Raw genomic sequence first — 27,558 nt, 5'->3', positions numbered from 1 at the left:
CAGAAAGTGGGATATCTTTCTGGAACATTATTTAGTTTACTCATTATTTTTAAGCTTTTCTGTGAGTAAGAACATAAACATCTTGAAGTGGCTCAGGCTCCTCTGCTTATTCCCAGATGAACTTCAAAGATAGATCCCCCAGTTTCTCCTGAAGCAGTCGATCAATTCTGTCACTCTGAGCAACAGTGAAGAAGTTCTTCCAGTCACCAATCTGCCCTGATACAAAAATAAAAAACAAAGCTACACCTACATTTCTGTTAACATGCTTCTGCACACACGCTGCAGTTATGTGATGTTACCTTTACGCATGAAGTCGTTTCGGAAAAACTCATAGTTGGCTTTTGAGTCATTCTTCATTGCCTCAAATGTAGATTTCTTTACAACTTGCTCGATGGCTGCTTCACTAAGGTTGTTCCCCAAAAAACTGGCGATCTTCATTACTGCTGCCTTTAGGTCCTAAAATAGTGCAACAAAGAAGAGAACTTTAACTCTGACAATCAATTTAGGAACATGTAGTAGTTTATCTCCGGGTACTCCGGCTTCCTCCCACAGTCCAAAGACATGCATACTTGAAGAGTTGTCCATAGGTTTGAATATGAGCATGAATGGCTGTCTATATGCCAGCTCTGCGATATGCTGACGACCTGTCCAGGCCCAATGTCAGCTGGGATTTGCTCCAGCCCGCCCCTTCCTGTGACCCTCAAAGGAAATGTGGTATAGATAATGCAGGCTCAGATCTAGCAACAGTGCCCCCTGCAGCCAAATGTTGTGATTAAGTCTGTTGGGCTCTGTGTCTAAGGGATTAAGTCGTTTTTGTGTAAAGAAAAAAGAATAAATGCATCTTTTAATTGAACTAGCTGCATAGTACACCAGAACACCAAACTTGCTGAGCCTGATTTCGGTATAGCTGAAGCTGCGACTAGATTAGAATTATCACTGGAGATTTTACCTGCTCACAAAAGTTACATAGAGCAACAACAGATGTACAGGGTGAGGAGTAGGAAAGAAAGGGGAAACATTCTCCCTATTCCAAATAAGTGACGCATCACATGTCATCATAGAGATGATTTAAAACTTAAACAGAGAGGAAAAACATCTCACCAAAACCATGTCCTCATAGGTCAGGAAGAGGATGTTGTACTGGTCTCTGTTTGAATGCCACTCCCTGATGTGGTCAAACCAGGATGATCCTAAAACTGTAAAATGTTATAATGGGAGTTAAACACATACTGTTATTTCAGTGGAAAACCCTTAGTATCAGAGAAAGGCCCTCAACTCATTCCCCATTTCCCATCCCTTGTCACTCTACGGACAAAAGGCAAACCCTGTGAGTATTGAGCCCTCAGAAAGGGAAGGCCATAGGCCCTGATCAATATTTTTTTATCTCAAAAACTTTAAATCACTGTTTGCTTAAGTCACCGGCCACTTTCTAAACAAACACACTTTAAGGGTTTCAGGCAGTTACAAGCCAGGCGGTCCAGCCTTGTTTGTGATTCTCTGATTGTTGATCAAGCAACCAAATGCTGTTCGAGCAGGGGGTTCACTCTCTATCTCCAAGAACCTCAAGAAGACTCATCTCTCGGGAGATCATCTCTCTGAAATAACATGCCTCTCAGGTCTCCGACTGACTCAGTCAGTTCATCACCTCTTGGGACAGACCATGTTAATGCAGTAGGGTTATCACTTAGTCTCCCCATCTGGCAGGTGCAATTATAGACATCAAAGGATGGTCATTGACAATGACGTAATTTCCTCTTTAGTGTAGCTGTCACTTTCCATATAAGGAGAACACCAAAGGGCAACCACACAGCTTATTCATTCATGAAATGCCCCCTGGGAACAGGCATCATAATGCTGCTGTCTACTGATCGTGTCATCCCGAAATTGTCGAAGCCTCTCTGTCATTCTGTTGGAATGTAGTTATCTAAAATTGTCATTTGTGTTAAATGTGGGTTTTAGCCATATATTCATGTGGCCACCTGAAAACACCAGGTACGATCTACCTGAACATTGTTTGGCATTGCGGGAGACGGGTCGTACCACAGCTACTTGTTATTTTAATGCCTGTTTGGATTCTTGTATCAAATTCCATCATCAACAGGGATTCTTTTATACTTTAAGTTCCCGTGGGTTGATATTTGGCTGCTCCATATTAGCACACATGACGATAAAGGTAGGTTGAGGCATTCAGTGTTCACTCAATTTTAACACCAATTTAGGAAATGCTGTATTTTAATAACTTTTTCTTTATAGGATACATTGCTACTGTTTTGCCTATCGATTATTTTTGTGTATTTCCTGATTCAATCACCTGCAAATATCCAAACGCTAAAAAAAAGTAGGTTTGACATAGATAACTTCTTTCACTCCTCTTTCAAACCATCTATCTTCCCTGGCCAAAATGTGGACATTGTTGTCTTTAAATGAATGCCCCTTGTCCTTTAAATGTAGGTGGACTGCTGAGTCCTGACCTGAGGAGCTGGCTCTCCTGAAAAGGCAAAACAGTAGCAGACTCAACGCTGGAGTGAGGCCCTGTTGGAGCTGTGTAAACCCTTCATTTCTTTGTCTCACCCTGTCTGCGACCAGTGACTTTCTCTTCTAACCTTAGCAGACATGGAGGCAGAGCTGCAAGATCTGAGGGACATTATTAGTCAGCTGAAGACTGATAATGAGCGACTAAGACCGGAACAGACTATCTCTCCAGGCTCCGCATCTACTCATGCTGAGTGTGGTCCAGCTACTTAACCCCAACCTTCCACGTCAAGGGGAGCCCCTGCTGGTGAACAAGTCTTTTACCTTCCCAGAGAGCGTAAATGCACTGTTTTTAGAGCTATTTCTGGTTATTGACTGGGTTGAACAATTAGTGGTAAAGTGCAGGACGACATGGCTGAGTTAAAGGAGTTGTTGAAAAAGCAGCAGGAGCAAATCAATCAGCTGTCTCAGAATTTGTCGCAGTTGCCACAGCCCCCTAGACACCCAGCTGTGGCAGCACCCCTTTAGACACCCCGGGTCTAGTCCAAGTGGCCCTGTAGTGTGTAGACGCTGCCAGCAGCCAGGCTATTTTGAAAGAAACTGTAACCAGCAGCGTTTTCATCAAGGAGAGCCACATGTCCACTCAGGATCTGGGAAACTAATTCCTTCTGTTTTGCAGAGCCACAACTCAGAAGGGAATTTATCTCACTAAAGTGGGCCCGGTGAGACATGTGATTCCACTGTCTTTAAATTGGTGGGATCATGTCCAACTGTACCAATGGGGTTGGAGGTAAGGTCTCTGTGGTATGGTTGTAACCATAGATCCATTGTCATGCAGAGTTCCCTCGCACAGCCCTTTATTCTTGTCTTGTTGCGCTGCTAATGGGCTCAAAATCCTATATGCAGGTTACTTGGATACTGATGCAGAGGTGATGGGAAAGGTTGTCCCTGGCTGAGGAATATTGGCTGTCAAGAATCCCCTGGTGGGTCAGGGATATTTGGGATGAATGCCATTAAAGAGTGTTATAATTAACTCTTTAGGTAGCATGGTGCCGCCCTGTTTGAATTCCCCTTTGTCAACCAAGCTTCCTCCCCATGGTACAGTGTCTTCCAACATTATCCCCGGGCTCAGGGTGAGTCTGGTTTCCCCAAAATGGGTAGCGTACGGGTAAGGGGAGGGAGAGCAGTGTGCATTCCTGCAGGTACCATCAGGGTAATTGCCACCACGTGCCCCAAGGTTGTTTTTGTTCCCCTGAGTCAGGCCTCTTTGAGCCAGTAATTGCTAGATGCTCTCTCCTAGCAGGTGTGCTAGCATCCCCTGCTATGGTCACAGCCTACATTGCCCTGGTTAATGTGAGCGTTACTGATGTTGTTCTCCACCCTTGGACCCCTATAGGCACATTTAGTCCTGAAGAGACAGTGAGCTTGCCAAAAGGCATCACAGAGGTGACCGTGCTCCCGACGGGGCAGGTCACAGTGACAGTGTCCTCTCAGGTTAGTTTAGAAGCCCAGCTAACAGACTTAATCCAGGCTGTGGACTTGTCAGCACTCACACCCCCAGAGTAGAACAAGGTTAGGTCTTTACTCAGGGAATATGAGACTGTTTTTTCCACTTATGATGGCAATCTAGGGTGCACAGATTTAATTACTCATGAAATACTCTACTAGATGAGGTACCTGTCCGTCAGAGGTTTAGAAAAATACTACTCACAGAATATGAAGCAGTGAAAGCTCATATTTGACAGTTGCCTCTCCCATTGTCATTGTCAGAAAGAAAGATGGAAGTATCTGGCAGTTAAATAGTAAAATCCCTAGATGCACTGTCAGGGGCAAAATGGTTCCCTACTTCGGCATTTGGCAAGCAGGTACTATCAGCCTTTGCAACACACATTCCAGAGATTGATGGAGCAGATGTTTGTGGAGCAAAATGGTCAATCCCTGCTTCTGTATTTGGATGACGTTGTTCTTTCATCAACAGTGGATGAACACCTGGATCATCTTGAGGCTGTGCTAAGCAGGCTGCAACAGGAAGGCTTGAAAGTGAAACTTAACTTATACTTCTTCAAAGTACCAGAGCCCACCAAACATTTGATTAAAGCCTACTTTGAAGATCAGCAATTCTGCTTCACAACACCAGATTTTACCACCATATGGCAGCTTCTCGAAGTAGGCATCATGGTTGGCTGCACTATCTCCCCACTAGCATTCACCATGGCAATGGAGGTGATTATTAGAGCTTCAAAATGGTTTGTAGGTGGCGAGTGAGAACCCATTCCAGCATTGTCAGAGAAACCTATAAAGAGCCTTGGAAGATGCTATGATGCAAGCTTCAAAGACTGCGAGCAGGTCCAGCAACTGAAGCAGGATGTCAAAAGTGGCCTTAAGAAAATCGACCAGTCCGTGCTTCCTGGCAAACTAAAGCTCTGGTGCTTGCAGTTTGGCCTGTTTACACCGACTGATACTTTCAGCACTTGATGTTTCCATCACAAGAGTTGAGAGCATGGACAGAATGATCAACTCAAGGATGCCATGGCCTGTATAGCTGGAGTTGTGTTGCCAGTGGGACCGAATTGTCCAGATGAACGGCCTGTTATATCTTTGCATTCAGAGGACAGATGGGGGAGAGGACACACACAAATACTTCTGCCATGGTGTTTAAAAGAAGAGATTCTGCAACAGCTACTCCAGGGTAATGGCCACCAAGGATTAGAAAGGACAACGGAACTTGTACGACAAAGGTGCTACTGGACCCGCATGTACAAGGACATCATAGACTGGTGCCTGCTGCACACTTGCCAAGGTAACTTACACACATGTCGAGGTAGCCATGGGCCACCTTTTGGCTTCAACAGCCCCCCAACACCATCGATGTAACGTGTCAACATTACCAAATTCCTGTGGATGCACATCTCAGAGGACCTCTCTTGGAATGAACAACACCTCATCACTGGCCAAGAAAGCTCAGCAGCGCCTGTACCTCTGTAAGCTGAAGAGAGCAAGAGCTTCATCACCAATCATATGCATCTTCTACCAAGGCACCATCGAGAGCATCCTGACCAGCTGCATCACTGTCTGATTAAGGAGCTGCACAGCCGCAAACTGCAGGAGCCTCCAGCGCATCGTGAACTTTGACTTTGAAAACCTAATCAAATATTGGCAATAGACTTCACCCTCCTTGAGCCCTTTCAAGATGTAAAGGAAAATGTTTTGATAATGGCGGATGTCTTTTCTAAGTTCACCCAGGCTGTCGCAACCAGGGATCAGCGGGCGTCAACAGTGGCAAATGCTCTTGTGACTGAGTGGTTTTCAAGTTTGGAATATCCACGCGCCTTCAATCTGACCAGGGTAGGAACTTTGAAAGTGCCCTTATTCAGCAGCTATACAACCTTTATGGCTTCCAGAAAATATGCACCACACCATACCACCTTGAGGGCAATGGTCCATGTGAGGATTTCAACCAGACTCTCCATGATTTACTCTGCACCTTACCTATCGAACAGAAGCAACAATAGTCCAGATACTTACCCTAAGTCACGTTATCATACAACACTACAAACCACCAATCCACCGGTGAGTCCCCCTCTTTTCTTATGTTCGAACAAGAGACACATCTGCCAGTTGATTTCCTCCTGTGAAGAGTCCCAGAGCCTGCGGAAGGACGAGTCGAGGACATGGTCCAGGAACACCAGCGGAGGCTTCAGACAGCCTATGATGGGGCCCGTGAGTGGTTAAAAAGGGCAGCAATTTGTCACAAGGGACACCAATATGCTGGAATTAAGGTCAGTCCTCTGCAAGAACAGCAGCAGATTTATCTGAGAGATCACAGTAAATGAGGCCGGTCTGTAGTCCCCACATAGTCCTGTAGTCCCCTGTTCCCAAGAAAACAAAAACCCTTTGCCTGAACGACTACCGCCCAGTAGCACTCACCTCCACCATCAAGAAGTGTTTTAAGCGGTTAGTCAAACCCTTCATCACCTCCTCCCTCCCTGACTCACTGGACCCTCTTCAGTTTGCCTACAGGCCAAATAGGTCACCTGCAGATGTCATCTCCCTCAGCCTTCACACTGCCCTCTCCCACCTGGACCAGAGGGACACATGTGAGAATGCTGTTCATTGACTACAGTTCAGCATTCAATACCATCTTGCCCCTGAAGCTCGACACCAAGCTCAGAGACCTTGGGCTCAACATCGCCCTCTGTGATTGGATTCTGAACTTCCTGACGGGCAGACCACAGGCGATGCGGATAGGCAGCACCACATCCTCCACCCTGACTCTAAACACCGGTGCCCCCCAGGGCTGCGTGCTCAGTCCTCTCCTGTACTCCCTGTTCACGCATGACTGCGTGGCCACCCACAGCTCCAACACCATCATTAAGTTTGCTGATGACACGACCGTCATAGGCCTGATCACTGGCAACGATGAGAAGGCCTACAGAGAGGAGGTCAGAGCCTTGACATCTTGGTGCCAGGACAACAACCTCTATCTCAACGTCGGCAAAACAAAGGAGCTGATCGTGGACTACAGGAAGAGACAAGGAGTAGAACACGCCCCCCTCTCCATCAACGGGACTACGGTGGAGAGAGTCAGCAGCTTCAGGTTCCTCGGGGTTCACATCAGCGATGAACTGACCTGGACCCACTACACAGACTCCATCAGGAAGACGGCCAGACAGCGGCTCTTCTTCCTCCGCAGGCTGCGGAGGCTCAACATGGATGCCAGGATTCTCTGCAATTTCTACAGATGCACCATAGAGAGTATCCTGACTGGCTGCATCACCGCCTGGTGTGGCAGCTGCACCGCCCTGAACCGTAAGGCTTTACAGAGGGCGGTGAAGTCTGCTCAACACATCACCAGGTCGGAGCTACCATCCATGGAGGACCTCTACACTCAGCGGTGTAGGAAGAAGGCCAACCGGATCATTAAAGACCCTTATCACCCCAGCCATAAACTGTTTTTCCTGCTGCCGTCTGGCCGACGGTACCGCAGTATCCGGGCCCGCTCCCCCAGGCCATAAGACTTTTAAACTACTCCAAGCTGCAATAATTCCACTAACTCTGCACCTTAGCATATTTGCACTATTGTTTTTTCTTAAGGTGTATATATATATATTTTAGACATATATATATATTTTATTTATTGATATTCTATTTTATATTTATTCTATTTTTTTTTGCTTGTAATATTCTGAGCATTGCTAGAAGAGAGCCTGTGACTCAAGCATTTCATTGCCAGCAACTGTAATCGTTGTGCATATGACAAACTCTTGAATCTTGATCTTGAATCAAAGATCCAGGAGTTGATGAGCCCAACCATCTGTTTTTACAATAAAACTTATATAATTGTACTGGAAGCCACATCTCTGACTCTAAATAACTTTACAATTATCTGTATGTCCTTGCATAAAACATGATTGTGGGTAAACTCGGGTCACATTTATCTCTCATCTCTACTACTGCAATGTCTTTATGACGTGCCATTCCTCATGTACAGTCTAATCATTATGGATGGTCCCAAGTGGGTGTCTACTCTAAATCAAAAGGTACATCATTGCTGCTCCCTACCCTTTGCTCATCCATCGACTTGAATTCAATCAGACACTCTTATGCTTCTGGAGTGGCTGAGAAGTCAATCACAGAACTTAACTCTTCGGAGAGCACCTTGTCTCCCAACTTCAAGGTTTTGTACTTTACTGAAGCTTACCATTGCCTGCCAAAAACTCCTCAAGAAAGCCTGTGAAGCTTTCAGGAGTCCTTCCCTCACTGTGGGAGCTGAAAAAGTGATAAAAGGAGACAATGTTGTCCTTTGGATTCCTCATTATGTAGATCACCTGTCAACAAACAACAATAAGGATTTGATTTAATAAAGTATCACAAAGTCTCTCCTCCAGGCCAAACCCCATTCAAACAATTCACTATTTAATAACCCTTTTATGGAAGTCCATCCCTACCAGCAAACTATAATTAGTTAATGGAGCAACCAAAGGATGCCTGATTGCTTTTCTTCTGATTTCTAGATGAAGGATAACAGTTTTAACTTCACCAAGAAAGGTATATATGTAGTTAATATCTATATATCTTAATTTGCCTGTCAGGACCGAACTTCCACAACATACTGACCTTTGCTTTCTTGTCTGTAAGCCCGTGAGGCATAAGAACTGGGGTGAGGTGAGAGGTAAAGAACCGTGGAGAAGGTCTCAGACAGGGGTCTTCTCCATCACGCCTGTACTCCAGCCATGGCATCATCCCATAAGTGTTTGCATATTCATGCACATCGCTGTCTAACTGACAGATGGAGGTGATGATCTGCTGAGTCCATATCGTTCCTGTGGGGGGAGGGGTCACTCTTGTCTATTAAGTTAAAAAACATCATACCTGTAATGGCTCATCACAGCCACAACAGAATAATGTGAAATTAAAGAAAATGATTGTCAAGAGTTGTTTCACTGACCAGACTTTGGATAAGTGACAAGGAATACGTCACTGTCTCGGATTTCACAGCTCTGGAGTGAATCAATGTACTCAGCAGTTGAAAAGCCTTGGAAAAAGTTGTAGTTTTTGTACCTGCACAAGATATCGCTGATCTGTTCCATGTTACTGCTGAATCACACTGAAAAAAATAAATAAATCTGTGCATCAAGTAACAAGCAGAATCCAACCTAAAAGCTCTCTGCTGGATTTTGAACTTTGATTTGTGCAGGTTATTAAAGCTTTTTAGAGGCCTTTATCTGACCGATAAAATGAATAATAATATATATCAACTATATAAAATGCATCAGTAGCAATACAACAAGTCTGATATGTATGTATGTATGTATATATATATATATATATATATATATATATATATATATATATATATATATATATATATATATATATATATGTATATATATATATACACAAGTTATCTACCTCAGATTTGTAATATGTTTATCAAGTGTTTGTCTTTCTCTGCTCATAAAGAAGAGTTGAGCCTCAGTCTGGTAAATTATGTTTTTACTGTATGCCTTTCATTTCAAGTAATTAAGCTTTATAGTAAAACTGTATAATTTATTCTAGTGATACATTGCATGAACTTGTGTGGTCATTGAGACATTTAACCTACAAAACTGACATTCACAGGCAAATTGTGAAAAGAGAAGGAAAGAAAAACAAAAAGTGACTTTACACCTTGCATTTGAAGCTGCAATTTAAATGTTTGATGTGAATTTCAAACAATCAAACAAAAAGTTAATGGTCCAGTGTATAAGATTTAGGTGAAAGGGATCTATTGACAGAAATTGTATATAAAATAATCCTAGTGATGTGTTCATGAGTGTGTTTCATCTAAATGTTGTTTTATTTACCCTAGAATGGGCCCTTTATATTGAAATACTTTATATTTACATCAGGGTAGTAGCCCAGACTGGACAAACTAATGTTAAGACTAAAATCTATGTTTTCCTTTGAATATTGTTAAGACTAAAATCTATGTTCTTCTTTGAATATGTGTCTGTGAAGATGGCAATGAAACTGAACTAAACAAGTGCAGTATGTTAGACAGGAGTGGGGGCAGGGGCAGTTTGGGCTGAATCTGAATAGGTGGGAAAATGTGTGGCCTTCACATAGTGACTGATAGTAGCCGTTGCTGGCTGGTTTTAATCTTGAAGTTGATTGTTGTGTGGGTGTGTGTGTCACATCGCAGTTCAGTCTTGCACCTGTCTGATAATGCCTGTTTGAGAAGACTGTACATCTGTGGCAGACAATACACTGTACTTTAACTTGTTCTCATACCTAACTTACTATATTACAGCATAAACTCCATTAGCTTTATTCCAAAAATCACACATAGATGAATGCACTGTTTTCTTAAAAAATACTGACATACCCTTAGAAAGAATTCAAGCAGCGGCCACTAGGGTCTGAAGGACAGATAGGAACATGTGCATGCCATACTGAAAGCTCACAAGCTGTCAGCCGATTCAAGGCTTGTTTTTAAAACACCAAACCAAACACTGTCAGAATGTGAAGATTGGTCCCAGCGACTGTCAAAGGAGGGACGAAACTGGAGCGGCTTCTCATCATTGGCGAATTCCAGTGCCTTGAGGCTGGGACCAGCCTGTGCACTAGCCACGTGACTCCCCCTCCTGCTGAAGTTCTACCTATTATTATAAATATTGCACCCACCGTCCGCTCGGGGCGACTCTTGACTTCCCTGGCGGTATTAGGCGGCTTGCGGGTTGTACGTTGAGTGCCCATAGCTATGTAGTAGCTGTTCATTGCTTCTAAATAAATACTTTCTTGAACCAGACCGACTCTACCATCTCTACCTAAGGAAAAAAGAACACGACAAATATGGTGACCCCGACGTGATCCTGTAGGGAACTTTTGACCAGAAAGGCCGGAACCCAAAGTCGAGGCCGCTCCGATCGATTCTCTACATACTCACAAGGCGCCAACTTAAAAGGTAAGCAGAAACCTGTTAAAACAAATTCTGCATTAGTTATATAGACATTGATATAGATTGTGAGTGTGCGGAGAGGAGAAAAGGAGGTAAACTATACCGTTCTGTGTTTTATGGAAGCAATGAGGGGCTATGTCAAATAAACAGAGGTCTGGGACCCTGTGAAAGGTCAGGGACCTTGTGTGGGGTCCGGGACCCTGTCTTGGCTCAGAAGAAACAAGATCAAAGCGAGGTCAAGGACCTGCGCGGGACGGGCGCCACACCCTGTGACGCACGAACCCTTAAAACTAATTCAGATTGGAGAAAAGACAGACGATTCAAGCAATAGATTGCATCCGTGCAACCTAATCTGGGATTAGGGTGTGAACTGGAGGAAGGGGCTACCGGCACTGACGAGTGAGGAGCTTAACTAGCCAGACACACCGTTGCTTGAATCGGGCACAAATTAAAAGATGCTGGGACCATAACGTGTTACGAGGACTGACAGATGAAGTAACTGACTAGAATAAAAAGACTGACAGAGACCAAAAAACTGACAACATAAAAAATATAAGATTTAAGAGGTCTGAATGTGTGGGTATTTATTAAATACTAAACAATAGCGATTTGGAGATTGATTAAAGAACTTAAGGTAACTAATATGTGTGGGTAATGGAACTGATCCGAGTAGTCCTAATATGAACTTCATGTAAAGGAACTATGGTGACACAGCACTAAGTTTGATACAAATGTGAATGAAAGTGTGTGTGTGGAAAACGAGTGAGAACCAAATTAGGAGGAGATAACAAGAGGAAGGTCACCCGGCTGACAGAGACAGAATAAATAACGAAATAAGAAAAATAGAACGAGGTCGCCATCTGGTGAAGGATAAAAGAACGTACAACTAGCGGTGTACGCCTGCCACCTGGGGGAGACCAAGGGACATTACAGCTCGGGTTACAACTGGTTTGACAGCATTGGATTGGCTTGTGTTTTTATTTTTAATTTTTTAATTTTAATTTTTTATTTTTTCCACTAAGAGACAAATGACGACGGGAACTTTTTACAGTTAGAGATACACACCCCTGACATACCAACACGACCAACCCCGACCCACACAGATACACACACATTACAGCAACATGTCACAGCACTAGCATGTCACAACACCTCACTCGTCGTGGGTTGAAGCACTGCCCTTGGCGCTCATGTCAATAAGAAGTTCATCCAATGGTGTCACCCATCTATCCCCACATGAGCTTCTCACAGGACGGCCCATGCCAGGGCCTCCTCGAGACACTGGTTATGGACCCGGGTTGGATGTATGTCAGGAGAAATTGACTGACTACATGAAAGCTTTAACTAATCTTACTGAAGTTTTGTCTGCAAAGGTCTAGGCGGCTGCTGGATGTTCTGACAAGACCCCCACGGAGACTCCTGTTCCAGTAAGACCGGGTGATTGGGTAAGGGTCAAAGTTCACAAGAGAAAGTGGCCTGACCCTAGGTGGACAGGACCTTGGGAGGTAACAGAGTGTACCTCACATGCGATCCGATTAAAAGGAAAAAACAGGAGCAATTTGGCACCACCTCACACATTGTGCACCCACTGACCCACCTTCTCGGTCTTTACGAGAAGTAGCCACTGATTTGGCCGACTCCTCCTCAAAATCTTAAAGTAATACGTTGACCACAAAAGGAGGGTCTATCTGTATGTCTTGTCTTGATTATTTCCAAATATAAGCTTGTATACTCTACTTTAAACTCAGCTACGCACCTCTGAGTTCCATATGAGCAAAGAGAAACACGCAGATAATGTAAATGACGATGGAGATAGCAGGACTTCACCCCTGTGGGTGAGGCCATCAATGTTTTGTTTTTTTTCCTACCTGAGACAAATCCCTACTGCTTTCCATGATTTCGGTTACAAGTGTGATTTCTAGTAATCAGGCAGTGAATTCTTATAATTCTAATAAATGTGTTTCTGTTGCTCTAACTCCATAGATAATTAAGACAGGACTGTTGACTTTTTTGTGACAAATTCTATATAATACTTTGTAATGAATTCAGATATTTAATTCCCAGTTTAACTTTATGTTTGAGCACATCTTTTGTTTAATCAATTTTAGTGCTCCTATTTGATAAGATTATTAAACTGTTCTTATCCCAAGGTTGTGAAGGTAAAAAGTTCGGTTAGTAATTGTCCCAACAATTTGTAATTGTACAATATGAATGTTTTGTATTTTAACAATTCAATTAGAGAAGCAGTTTACTGAGCTGGTAACATATATCCTGTGTCAAATGTTTTTATGTATTCAAGAGCAATTTTCGTTAATGGGACTAGAGAGTCCATCTTATCTGGTATTTTAGTTGGAGTTGTTTATTTTCTTTATGTTTTTTATTGTTTTATTAGATGTTTGTTTTATTTGTTTTCTTTATGTTTTATTCAAACAAGGATATTTTAAAATTCAAATTCAAATGTCAGACTGAATAATGTTCATTGCTCTTTGAAAAGGTGAACTTGCATGATTATGTTATAATATAATTTTTCCTAAAATGGTTTTAGAGTTATGACAATATAATCCAACTAAATTTGCTATCGAGACCGCCAACCATAATATTTTTTATAGTGCACAAAATTAGAGGGTTCCTTGCACTGTTACACATATCCAAGCAAAATTGGTACTGTGAAATGATATATCCTTAACTGAATAGAGATCGAATTTGGAGTGAAGAAGCAATTTCCACACAGAAATTCTTTATTTATTTAATTTTCTTTGTTTTTAGAATTGGAAGATAAAGACTACTTAAGAATTTTACTTGAGATTTTCACCCTTAGATATAATATGTGCTGACATTTTGCAAGTAAATTTTGTATCTGATGTTGTGATCATTTTATGATCAAAAGGGAGGAATGTAATGGAAACATTTTATCATTATACCACACTAAATATTATCTCTGCTTATGCATACTATTTCTGCTTGTGTAAACTGCCAAAATGACATCAGAGCCACAAATCTGAGACTGTGCTCATCTCCCCCAACAAGACCTCGAAGAGGCCTTCAGCATGTGTCTGTGTCTTATCTCCTGGGATTTTAATATTCCCTCAGTCCACACACGTAGTTCTCACAACACATAGTTCACACACACACACTCACACAGTTCAACTCTTCACACACACACACATCTCTTCATTGCATCTACATAAAAAGCATACACCTGCAACTGTTTCTTTGTCATTACAAATGCAGTGTGCTACCCAAGGGAATGAATGTGATAAAATGGCCAATGAATGTGAACGAACAGATAAATCTGCACAGAAAAAGTTTTCTTTGTATCCTACAGTGCCTCAGTGTGTCAGAGTGGACCACGATCTCGACTGTGCCCCTCTTCAGAGACCTGAAGTGGCTTCAGCCCCAGCCGTTCACCTCCACGAACAGAACAGCAGACACCTGCTACAGGTGTGGAAAGAGGGGACGTTGGGCGAGGGAGTGTCCGGAGGAAGGAGATGCAGCTGCTCAGGCAGATTTGAGGAGGGGGGCCAGGAGAGAGCGGTGGAAACTCTGATTCATTCGATGCCTGAGATACATGGTATCGCACCCACACCACACACACATGAAAGTGACACACCAAATGTCACTGACACACACACATTGATATTAGAAGCAATCACATGCTTAGAAATGAAAAAATTACTTTTCGGCATTGTACATCACATGTTCATATGGTTCCTGATATCATATATAAAAAACAATGGTTTAGAGATGAATGCAAAATGATAAACCTTTGATAACACGTTTTGTGGAACACAGGCCCCAAGGGTTACACCCACAGATACAATGCACAAAACCCCTTAGGACAGCTCCAAAGAAACATCACCCTCACCTGGAGGATCACGCCTGCCGGTTCCCCCGACAATAGTCTCTTAATGACTCTTAAACATCTCCACTATAGCAAATTGACTAAAAGAGCCGCACCAACAAGTCCTTATTATTTTGTTTTAGGAGTAGACATGACAGGAGCTGACCCAATGGGCATCGTTAGGATAAACGTCCGTTCCTCCTCCCCTAGAACTCAGCCTTCCCCTTCCCTGTCTGATGACTCCACGAGCTCTCCCCCTGAATCCACCTCACCACTACCATCCCCACCCAGCTCCCCTGCGGTACAATATTACGACGCCAGTACCGTTGAAGATGTGGTAGAAATAGAGACTGGATACACTGATGAAAACATATGGCTAAAATGGGTCCACTTTACCGCCCGTTCCCAAAACCTCACTAATTGTATAGTCTGCAGTCAGCCCCGGCCCCCTACTGATAGACTCGGATCGACCCGGTTTTGATTGCATGTATGGCTTACACATGGAAGCCAGTCCCGCCAACTGTTCTACTCTCAGTCATCTCTTTCCCCCGGCGCCAAACAACACGCTGCCCCCTATATTTACTCCAGTAAAGGGAAATTACACGTGTCTGACTAAAAAAGGTAACTCATCTCACAGAGAGATGGGTTCGATACCGTCCTCCTGGTGTTCTAGAAACATCAATGTTACCAACTGGCACAACGCCACACAGCTGGAGTGGGCCCGCAGTGACCTCTTCTGGTACTGTGGAGGAAAACGCTTGAGGAACCGCCTTCCTTCAAACTGGAAGGTTTCCTGCACACTTGTTCAATTGGCCATGCCCCTGACTACCCTCTCTCCCCGCCCAGAAACACCCACTAGCACCCGTCGACGAAGAACAACGCATTTTGACTTAAAGAGGGACTCACCCACATACATAGACACCATAGGGTTTCCTCGGGGTGTTCCAGACCAATATAAATTAGTGGATCAAGTTGCAGCGGGATTTGAGTCTATCTGGATATGGGTAACTCCCAACAAAAACGTGGATCGCATTAACTACATCCATTTCAATTTCCAACGCCTCACCAACCTTACTCGCGACGCCATAACAGGCCTATCCGAACAGCTCGCCCCTACGTCCCTTATGGTCACACAGAACCGAATGGCCCTAGACCTCCTACTGGCAGAAAAGGGTGGTGTGTGCACTATGATAGGGAGTTCTTGTTGTACATTTATCCCCAGCAATACCGCCCCTGATGGCTCAGTGACCAGGGCTCTCTCTGCCTTACGCACCATGGCACAGGACATGGCCGCAGACTCTGGAATTAACAACCCCCTACAGAATTGGATGAACACTGCATTCGGCAAATGGAAAGGGCTAATTGCATCCTGCCTCCTCTCCCTAGCTATCTTTTCAGCTATCCTAGTCACCTGTGGCTGCTGCTGCATCCCTTGCTTTAGGACCTTGCTAAACCGACTCATCACCACGGCGCTGACCAAGGAAACCAAGCCCCCTCCCCCACCCTATCAGTTGCTTTTGTTGAGTGGTGATGATGATAGTGATGAGTTTGCATTGGATGTGATGGAGGTTGGGGAGTTCGTGGATAATCCCCAGTAAGTTGTTCACACCATGAAATGGTGTGAAAGGAGGGATTTGTTAAGACTAAAATCTATGTTTTCCTTTGAATATTGTTAAGACTAAAATCTATGTTCTTCTTTGAATATGTGTCTGTGAAGATGGCAATGAAACTGAACTAAACAAGTGCAGTATGTTAGACAGGGGTGGGGGCAGGGGCAGTTTGGGCTGAATCTGAATAGGTGGGAAAATGTGTGGCCTTCACATAGTGACTGATAGTAGCCGTTGCTGGCTGGTTTTAATCTTGAAGTTGATTGTTGTGTGGGTGTGTGTGTCACATCGCAGTTCAGTCTTGCACCTGTCTGATAATGCCTGTTTGAGAAGACTGTACATCTGTGGCAGACAATACACTGTACTTTAACTTGTTCTCATACCTAACTTACTATATTACAGCATAAACTCCATTAGCTTTATTCCAAAAATCACACATAGATGAATGCACTGTTTTCTTAAAAAATACTGACATACCCTTAGAAAGAATTCAAGCAGCGGCCACTAGGGTCTGAAGGACAGATAGGAACATGTGCATGCCATACTGAAAGCTCACAAGCTGTCAGCCGATTCAAGGCTTGTTTTAAAACACCAAACCAAACACTGTCAGAATGTGAAGATTGGTCCCAGCGACTGTCAAAGGAGGGACGAAACTGGAGCGGCTTCTCATCATTGGCGAATTCCAGTGCCTTGAGGCTGGGACCAGCCTGTGCACTAGCCACGTGACTCCCCCTCCTGCTGAAGTTCTACCTATTATTATAAATATTGCACCCACCGTCCGCTCGGGGCGACTCTTGACTTCCCTGGCGGTATTAGGCGGCTTGCGGGTTGTACGTTGAGTGCCCATAGCTATGTAGTAGCTGTTCATTGCTTCTAAATAAATACTTTCTTGAACCAGACCGACTCTACCATCTCTACCTAAGGAAAAAAGAACACGACACTAAACACCCTTTGAGCTTTTATGAAAACTTAATGTTACCACAGGTTCTCTTTCATGTTTGGAAGGGGAGGATGAGGTGAGGGGTGTTCAGCTGCAACATGACACTTCACCACTTTATGTCACTAAATTCTACACACTGCAACTTTAAATGTATGCATTATCATGAATTTTATATCGTTTTGAACAGGAATGGATTACTCGGTATGACCACCAGATGGCAAGAGCACACTCATTTTGTCCAAGGTAAATGGACTTAGAAGCCGAGAGAGAGCGAGGCTGCAGATCAATAAACAAACTTTTTCCTTTTTTGCTTATCTGCAGACAGAGTTCACAGACCAGTTTGTGTATTAGGGTGCAATGCCCTAATTATCCACATTGTTAACTGTTGACCTGGTTTGATTGAAATGTTCTGCTGGACTATGCAGCCTTTAAAGAAAGTCCTTTTGAGTGTATTTTAGTATTTAGTGTCTGAATCCTTGTGTCTTTTCCATCTTCTTATCATACTCGGAGAAAGAGAGGAGAAAAAACAGAAATCAAGCTTCATTAACTGTGATGTGCATTTTGAACAACATGTGAAACAGATAATGACAGTTTATATAGGTTATTCACACAGTATTGTCAGAGGAGCTCTAGTCTAAATCAGACACACGTCGCCTCTGTGTTTGTGTGATTCTTTGCTTTGAGCAGCTCATTTGAGCTCAATGGGACAAAAGCACAATTCGTTTCCGCTGCCACAGGTCAGGTCCCGCGTCTGTTTTCTAAGCTAATCCTTGAATGGATTTAATATCTTATTCATGCACTGCAAAGGTCAGGAAATCTGATTAACACACATAAAGGTGGCTGTCTGTGTAACTGATGTCGACTTCACTGCAATGACCCATGTTTTGCATGTTTTTTCATGTTGCATCATCACCTGGGAGCAGGAGTCATACCAAACAGCCCTGACGACAGATAAACGTAAACATTAAGTGTGCATAAGTCATGTTCATTATGTATTTTAAAGGGGATATAAATTACTCTGATTGTTTCTATCAACTAGACTGAATGGCTGCATATCCATGTTGAGTTGTGTGATGTGCACAAGTTATTACTGTTGCAGCAAATTTGATGTTATACAAATCTTTTATTTATTATGATTACTCATATACCTTCACTTTGTTAAAAAGCATGTTGGTAGCATGGCTGTTCCGATCTATTGCAATGAAATTTAATGTTGACATTGAATACACATGTCGACTAGTGCGAATTTTTGTCAAACTAACGTCAACTAGTCGATGAAAATATCAACTAGTTTGATAAAAAGCCCAACATGTTGATCAAATGTCTTACTAGTTGTGCACAGTCGTTCACTAATTCTGAGCAAAGCTCAACTAGTTAAAGAAAATGCATTGGTCAAAGTCCTTACATGTTCGGTACAGAGTCTAACTAGTGAGACAAAATGTCTTCCACTAGTAAGCTAGTGAGGGAAACCAGGAGAACGACTAGTAAACCAGCAACCCTCCCGAAACCACGGACATGCTCCCAAGCAAAGGCTTGGAAGCACAACACTACAGAAAATCAGCCCAACGAACCCAAAGGGGAACGTCGCTATAGCCTACAAGGGAAAACTCCGCACCACATTACAAAACTACGCACAGGGGAAATCGCGAGTGTCATCTGACCTATCTGATACCAGCATAATCAACTGGAAAATAAACTAGAAATATCTCCAAGAAAACCCAGGTAAGAAACAACTAATACAAAACCAAGCAGTTGCACTCACCCTACAAAGTCATTCCCAAATGTGTCCTTTTCTCCAGACAAACACTCCCTTACGCACAAGCAAACAATTTACCTGCACAGGTAAACAAAGCAACAAATTCAGTCTGAAGCACAAGAAAAAACCTACAACCTAAGCGAAATCTCCCCACTGTAGGACACGTTCAATATTCTTTTTTAATTTATAAATGACCCAAATGCTCCAGACAAATACCAAATTGCACGATTAGGTACCAAATACCAACAGGTATAAAACCACACATTAACAAATCTGATCTAACTTGCGGCACAAACAGGAAAAAGGACGGACGAGCCCCCAATTTGTCATGGTCCGGCTCACAGGTCATAACAAATACGGAGATGTGTGTACGTCAGTAACATCAGTCATGAAGATGTGAGTGTGTGAGCATAGTGAGGTGCAAGGTGTTGTGGAGCGAAAGTATTACAGAAGTCAAACCAAAGCAAAGCGTGCAAACTCTTACCGGGATGAGTCCAAATGAGAGAGAGCGCAAAGCGAGGGCTTTTATCCTATGGGAGCACTCGGCCCAGGTGCTCTGAATAGGCTGGCTCTCACCACTGCCCTCCTCTGGTACCTTCAAGGATACACAGGAAAACACAGTAACTTTCCATCTAAACAGTTAGGCAGTTTTTAACTTACACAACAGTTTGTACACATTATTAAGCTGTAAAACAGACACAGCCACTATTTATATAGCAGCTATGCTCTATTTATAAACGACAAATGTCATCATGGTGACTAACTACAAACAGAGCTTAACTGCCTTCTGCTGCCTGGAGCAGTATACACTACTGTCTTATTGCCATTTCGTTTTTAACTTTTGTTAATACGAATGCCTTGGATCACACAGGCAGCTCAAGCCTTGGACTTATTATTGGATGTAGGCAGTGTTTATACAAAAACACATAAATAATAATAATAATAATTAATTAAATTACAATAAATGTGACCACATATTTTGTGTGGGTCACTGATGCATTAACATTTATTAGGATCCCTTGTGGACCTTGTTGTATTCATCCTCTTGAGCTGATGATATCGTTTACAATAAGTTTCCATAGCTGCGCCTGCCCAATAAAAAGTGAATAATAGGCTTTTAGTGCTAACTTGAGTCTTGTCCATATTGTGTGTGGGTGAGAGCCTGTGGGCAGAGAATCACACTGAGTCATTGTGATGCCACCAGCAACTGACTATCACCTCTCCATCTGCAGTAAGCAAAGGTGGGTTATCACCACAGGGAGCCGGGGATCACACAGGCAGCTCAAACCAACAATATTTATAGCCCAACACACAAAAGCACAAAGCTAAGACTGTACATAAAGACACTAGTAAAGAGCAAAGAATGTACACAACCCTTCCCAGCTCTTCTCGCCCCTGAACAAATATTAATTCCCATCACACAGCAAACCCCAGGGGCATTGCAAATACGTATGAGCCATACAAATCCCTTTTTAATGTATCTTTAATGATGGTTCTGTGCTCCTCAGTGGATCTTTGCTGAAGGGTGTCCATGGGCATGTGGGCTGAAGACCAGCCAAGACCAGCTGCAGCACAGTAATAAAGAGAGGAAGCATTCATGTGCACACTCATGAATGAACATAGGGAAAGTGAGTTTTTGATGAATAATGGGGAGCGGCTGTCAGAGAAACTGAAGCCCAATGTTAGGGTGGAAGTCCAATGTTCTTCTTAAGGCTCATTTATGCCCAATGTTAGATTTGTATACAGAAACAGATATAGCCTTCTGTAGACTGAAGAGTCAGAGCCTTGGGCCCAGGCAGACAGGTTGAGCCAGGGACCATGGCTGGGTCTCGCAATGGGTCTCTGGAGGCCGCCGGCGGAACTGGAGAGGAAAACAGGACAAAGGCAGGAAATCAAGACACAAAAGGAGCATCATTTCAAAATAAAAAAGGGAACGGAGAACTCAGGGACAACAACCAAACAGAACACAAATCCAAAACAAAAGGAAACCAGGCTAAAAGTCCTTAAACTAAAGATTCCATAATCACAACCAAAACAGCAATGACAGAATCACGACAAAAACATCTTTTCTCAAAATGTGTTATCGTGTTTCGGGCAGGAAACTTTATTATAACTGTCTGCGTATAGCCTACATCACAGAATACCTTATATTTTGTGCGAATCTTCTGTTATAAATAAAAGAGTAGAAGAGGTAAAAAGATTAAGAGAATAATTTAATATTAAACAAGCGTTTAAGTGAGGAAGCGTGGAAAAAGCTTTCAAATAGAAAAAACGTGCAAATTTAGATAACAACTTCATCAATTTGGCGACACATGCACTACGAAAAGTGTCAACACATGCAAATACAGAAATGCCCTGCAACGAGCCACAAAGACAACTGAAATGTATCAAGGAGACCCAAACAAGTGATGAACCTGGCAGTAGTTCAATGCTTTGTGAAGTTTCTGAAGTGGATGTCCTTCAAGAACTATAAAGCAAGTTTTTGTGAAAGAATCCCTATTTTATTTATCAAGACAATATAGTGTATCTAAAAGTAACTGCTGACTAGGTAGATTATTGTCCCTCAGTAGTCAGAACACTTTATTTTTAAATTTTATAGACGAACTTAAACCTTTTTTTTAATGAAGTAACAAATGTAACGTCACAATATAACTTTGGAACTATTGTTCCTCAAAACTTTATCACCAGTATATTAGTATCAAATCAATAATCAATTAACCTGAGTGTTCCTTGTTAAATGGAGTGGTTTGGAATGTTTCACTATAACAAAGGGTGCAGGTCCAACTTAGAGTTATACAAACATGCCTCCAAACTGGCAAAAACAAAGTGGCACATTTGCAGCATTACAAAAAACAGTTAACTCTGACACAAATGTAATGTAATAACGTAAATCAGCCAAAGATGATTGGCCCAAAGACGATTGGCCCAAACCCAGGGGAGTTTTGTATGCCATAATCCATGGCTTCTTGAAACTCTTCATAACTGGGATAGATTGGAATCTTGATTGTATTTGAACATACATTTGCCATAGGAAAGCTTGAGCTCTGAAAACTATCTGTATTGCTTGCAGGAGGAACTTCCTTTAGCCGAGTTGTAAACATAAGGACATCCTTCAAAGAAAGACTAGCCTCTTTTTCTGCTGGAGCAGAAGAAAAATATGTAAGGTATGATGTTTTTTAAGAATACATTAAGACAAGTTTCTAATGTAAATGTTTATTCCTTTATATCTTACACTTTGTTGCAGTGGGAATTCTGCACATTTCTTGTAATTTTATTCACAGATAAAGCCTTTCCACGTAGAGCAAATAATCTCACCAGTAGATCAGAACTCTGGCCTCACCCCAGGGCCGGCCCTGGGCAAGATTTCAGATTGGCGCCCCCCCAGGCCCCCCAACATACACACGCACACACACACACCCAAACACATGCAAACACAAATGCAAATCCTTCCTTCACTCCAGAGGTTACAAGTTAAAAACAACTACTGAAATACTGGATGTGTATAAAATGCACATCAGAATCCATTTGGTATCTGCATTTTAATGCAATATGAACAAGGTTTGACATATGGATATGTAAAACGTGAGGAAATGCTATACATTTTATTTCACATGCTCTCAAATAGCCTGTCAAATTGTCATGCATCTCCAAGAACGTTTTGACTGTGTACAGATGCACACACAGGCAGAGAAAAATGTAGGCTATAAAAAATAATACAAATATATAATAGAAAATATAAAAAGAGTCTGAAATCTGCTGTACTGACAGCTAGCTAACTAATCATGTCGACAAAAAGAAACATTAATGATGTGCAAAGCTCCTGCAAACACACACACAAGAGATTGGGTGCTTGTGTGTGTCTGTCTGTTTAGACACAACTGACAAATGTGTAGAATAAGTACATAATTAAAGATGGGAAAATTTCATCATGTGGGGGCAAAAATCTGGGAAATTGAAACTCCAGGAGAACAGCGGGGAAATCAAAAAGTATGGGATGCATATTTGATCATTTATATCATATATAATTATATCACTTATATCGCTCTTCCCGGTGCTTCCCGGAGCTTCGCTGCCAGTGTGAACAGCCCAATTGATTAACATGGGCGCGGAAAGGAGGAAGACAGCTTTTCGTGGTGCTTCGCGGGTGGTGTGACGTTACTGCATTGGTTAACATTGCACGTATCACATCGTGATAAATCAGCCTCTTGTGGCGCCCTGTCGGCACTTTGCGCTCTAGGCAACCACCTATGTTGCCTGTGCCAGGAGCCGTCCCCACTGACGGTTGGTGTTACCAGGTGGACTTAGCTGCACGTGGAAGATGTCCTCAACAGCATTAGCCATCAGCTTGGTCTCAGTGCATGAGTGAGAAGAAGAGTGAGGATGCTGTTCTAAGGCGTTGACTAAATCAAGCATTGCTAGACCCTCTTTAAACCTACAAAACACAGATTGACCTTAACTGTAATTTCATAAGTCACAAAGTGCACAGCATGGGGGTTATATGAACTTGAAGGTATATACATTTTCCATTTCAAGAGCAAGAAATTAAGTGACACTTTACTTTCAACCCCCTTGTTTCATATTTATTAATATATGAACATTTAAGAAATTGTTTATAACACAATAATGTGCTTGTACGGTTATAAGTATTCATTATTGTAATTTCAATAACTGTACATTCTGTGGTAGAGGCAGGTGTACACACAAATTATAAATGGCGATATATATTAAAACACAGCCGCAATTATGTAAAGTTTGTCATCATGGGATAAGTTATAACTGTTCACAAATACTGTCCACCTATAAAAATGTCTCTTATACACGTGATATGTATTATGAACCATTTTCTTAAATCTAGTACTTATAAATGCTAAATAAGAGGGAGGCTAGAGTAAAATGTAACCACAAATGAATACGTTTATACAGAAAGAGGGGTATCCATGGAACTTTCACAAAATGTTTTTTTCCAGTACTTGCCATAAAAAATCCCCTAAAAGTTCATAATAAGGAATAGTAAAACTAATTTGCACTTACAGCATTATGTTGTAATTGTTGCAGTTGTCATCAGTATTGACCATACTATTCAACTGCAACTCTGACCTGGTTCTTCTGCAGTTAGAGAAAGCTCTTACATGCATGAGTCTTTTCTTGAATGAAGACCTCAAATCCAATGTGAAAGCCCAAGAAATATCTTAAATTTCGTTAAATAAAGAAAAAAACCAACCATAAAGATTCGTTACATGCCCACAGAGTCGCCAGAATGTTGTATCTATGGATGGAAAGATGGTTTGGGTAGATGAGCCATTCTCAAACTTAAGAATGCCGCGGCCCAATTTCAAAACTGAAAAATGTGTGCGGCCCACCCACACCTTTAATCACAACTATATGATCCACACACAGGACTAAAATCATACATATTATTAATTTTATAGCAAATATTATTGCATATGAACGCAGGCATATGCAGTGCAAATCCAATAACATCCACATTTAAGCGTAACAATTTGCAAAGCAACCAATGTAAAAAAAACATGAAGTGCAAATAGTGTATTGTTAAAAATATATTCTTACTGTTTGTATAACAGAGCACAACAAGGATATCCGGGAGAAGAAAAACACATTTGAGGCGTAACCAAATATACTTAAGGCTCTCTCAGCGTGTTTTTAAAAAGATTCTCGAATCTTGGATAAATATTGTCCATGTTTAGTTTCTAAATGGCGGCGGCGCACTTTACATGGCCCCAGGGTCTCGTTAGCTCGCATCTCAGCGCACAGCACACACACACACACACACACACACACACACACACACACACACACACACACACACATGTGTTAATGTGACGGTCAGCAAATACAACGACACCTGCTATATAGGTCAGATAAAATGAGAACAACGTGGAATTTAAATCTCTTGTCTTTGTTTCATTACCTGTGATGATTACTTTTTTAAAAATCAATCATAAATGTTTGGTGGTAATCAACGCTTACTTACAAATCGGAAACTTCTTTATCTATTTATTTTCTGATGACCTCTCACGGCCCACCTGCAGTGGCTTCACGGCCCACCAGGGGGCCGCGGCCCACACTTTGGGAATGACTGGGGTAGATGAAATACCACTGGATGTAATCTTCTACTACTTTTCCCCCTGAAGTTCACTTAGTGAGGGAGCATTCTTTTTCTAGAGTAAAATAAAAAGCAATTAAATGTATTTTGTACTGCACCATTTAACAGGCCACATTGCATTTATACAAGTTACTAACACTGGGACTATTCATACATTTTTTGACAGTGGTTTGCACAGTATTTGTTTTGAATTATTTCTTCTAGTCAGAATTACACGTCAGTATGAAGGAAGATGTGATTATCTACAACAGTCATTCCCAAAGTGTGGGCCGCGGCCCCCTGGTGGGCCGTGAAGCCACTGCAGGTGGGCCGTGAGAGGTCATCAGAAAATAAATAGATAAAAAAGTTTCAGATTTGTAAGTAAGCGTTGATTACCACAAATAATTTATGATTGATTTAAAAAAAAAAAAGTAATCATCACAGGTAATGAAACAAAGACATGAGATTTAAATTCCACGTTGTTCTTATTTTATCTGACCTATATAGCAGGTGTCATTGTTTTTGCTGACTGTCACATTAACACTTGAACGCATCATTAGCGGGGGAATCATAGGTGAGGGAGAACTTTGTTGTGAGCTGGGTCGAGCAAGATGGAGCAGAGGAAAGCTGCTGATGACGAAGTGGAATCAGAAAGTCAAACTGAATCATTCAAAACTAAAAAGAGGACTCGCAGAAAGGACTCAAGTGAGGACCTGTCGCTGGCCCGGAGGACAACCCCCAAGCCTGTGTGTGTGCTGTGCGCTGAGATGCTAGCTAACGAGACCCTGGGGCCATGTAAAGTGCGCCGCCGCCATTTAGAAACTAAACATGGACATTGTTATCCAAGCCTCGAGCATCTTTTTAAAAATACGCTGAGAGAGCATCGGAGTTACAGGTGACACAATGTCACTTCATGCGATATGTGATTCAATATCAAATATATCGAGATAAACTGCTTGAAGTGTCAGACTAGAGGAATTCCAGTGTTGATGTCAGTTTATGGACATGTGATAGGGAGCGGGTTTTTTTGGGTGGGGGGGCCTTAAACGCCTTAAAGGGGACATATCAGGAAAATTCCACTTTGTTAGTGCTTCTACACGTTAATGTGGGTATCTGGCATGTCTACCAACCCCAAAACTCTGGAAAAAAAACACTCGCGCGTTTTGTTATAGTTCCTCTAAGTCAGAAACGTCATGCTTGAGTGACTCGAATGAGCTTCCTGTGTATTGTGTCGTCACAATACACTGGAAGTTTCCCTACATGGCCTTGGCCTACCCCCCACCTCATCCCGCCCCCCCACACTCGTTAAGCCGGGTTTACACCGGACGCAGCGAGGCTGCGAGACAGCGCAGCGCTGCTCTCAAGTGCGCAGCCGCCTGGCTGTTCACGTGCATTTCTCCGCGCTGGTCAGCCCCATAGACTGTATATATAAGGTCAGCCCGCGATTCTGCTTTCTCCGCTTGTTGTTGTACCCGTTGAATGTCGGGGTTCGGGGGTAAATGATGGTCTTCATAGCCCCCCCCCCCACCCCTCTCTTTCTCTCTCTGTCTGTCTGCTTGTGTGCTTGTAGTGGATGGGCAGAGGGGGACATTTAATTATGTGATTGGGAAAATTTAAACTCCAGGACAACAAGGGGAATACAAAGTATGGGATGCATATTTGATAATTTATATCATATAAAATATGTAATTTATATCGTTTAAAATCATGGGGGGAGGGGGGAGGGGGGAGTGGGGAGCTGGCTCACTAGCATTTAAAGGAACAGGCACTCAAAACAGGTCACTCTGTGGAGGGCTGTTTTAGACAGGGTAAAAAGGGTGCTGTTTTAAATGATCCTTGTGGTATTTTGACCAAAGTATGTTACAGACATTTCATTAAGACCCCAAGGAACCATATCAACTTGTGGTAAAATGGGCATACAATGTCCCCTTTAAGTATATCTGGTTACGCCTCAAATGTGTTTTTCTTCTCCCTGATATTCTTGTTGTGCTCTGTTATACAAACAGCAAGAATATATTTTTAACTATCCACTATTTGCACTTCATGTTTTTTTACATTGGTTGCTTTGCAAATTGTTACGCTAAAATGTGGATGTTATTGGATTTGCACTGCATATGCCTGCGTTCATATACAATATAATAATATATTGTAGCCGAGCGTTTTGTTCTCTTATACTGTCAGGCATCCGCCGAAAAAGGACACGAAAGATGGTTATTGAATCGCACCCGTTTATTTTCCTTCACTCTTCAAAAACTTCTCTCCCCGACAGAACCCACTTCCGTTAGAACCCCTTCAAAACAAGAGTCCCAACCAACACCCTGCTTATAACAGGAACTACACACCAATCTTCCATAATAAAGCCACTAAATAAAATAGCTTACAATATGTATGGTTGATTC

General features: G+C 42.3%; 1 protein-coding gene across 1 annotated transcript; it reads right to left on the bottom strand.

The window, feature by feature from the left end:
* Positions 1-72: 72 nt before the first annotated feature.
* sult3st1 (sulfotransferase family 3, cytosolic sulfotransferase 1) lies at positions 73-19,647 on the bottom strand. Its single transcript, XM_034592792.1, has 7 exons — positions 19,541-19,647; positions 8,921-9,079; positions 8,590-8,795; positions 8,174-8,300; positions 1,102-1,196; positions 300-456; positions 73-216 (listed from the first exon to the last, which is right to left on the bottom strand). Exons 2-7 carry the CDS (start codon positions 9,060-9,062, stop codon positions 107-109), a joined length of 837 nt encoding a protein of 278 aa, XP_034448683.1. The 5' UTR covers positions 9,063-9,079; positions 19,541-19,647; the 3' UTR covers positions 73-106.
* Positions 19,648-27,558: the final 7,911 nt, after the last annotated feature.

Source organism: Hippoglossus hippoglossus, chromosome 8, assembly GCF_009819705.1.
Source record: "Hippoglossus hippoglossus isolate fHipHip1 chromosome 8, fHipHip1.pri, whole genome shotgun sequence".
Classification (NCBI taxonomy): Eukaryota; Metazoa; Chordata; class Actinopteri; order Pleuronectiformes; family Pleuronectidae; genus Hippoglossus; species Hippoglossus hippoglossus.
This window is presented reverse-complemented; position numbering and strand designations above follow the sequence as displayed.

Coding starts and splice junctions, on each gene's coding strand:
- sult3st1 (XM_034592792.1), bottom strand. CDS start 9,062: ATGGAACAGATCAGCGATATCTTGTGCAGGTACAAAAACTACAACTTT. Junction 8,301..8,589: donor TTACAGACAAGAAAGCAAAG/GTCAGTATGTTG, acceptor GTTTGTTGACAG/GTGATCTACATAATGAGGAA. Junction 457..1,101: donor CCTATGAGGACATGGTTTTG/GTGAGATGTTTT, acceptor GCACTATTTTAG/GACCTAAAGGCAGCAGTAAT.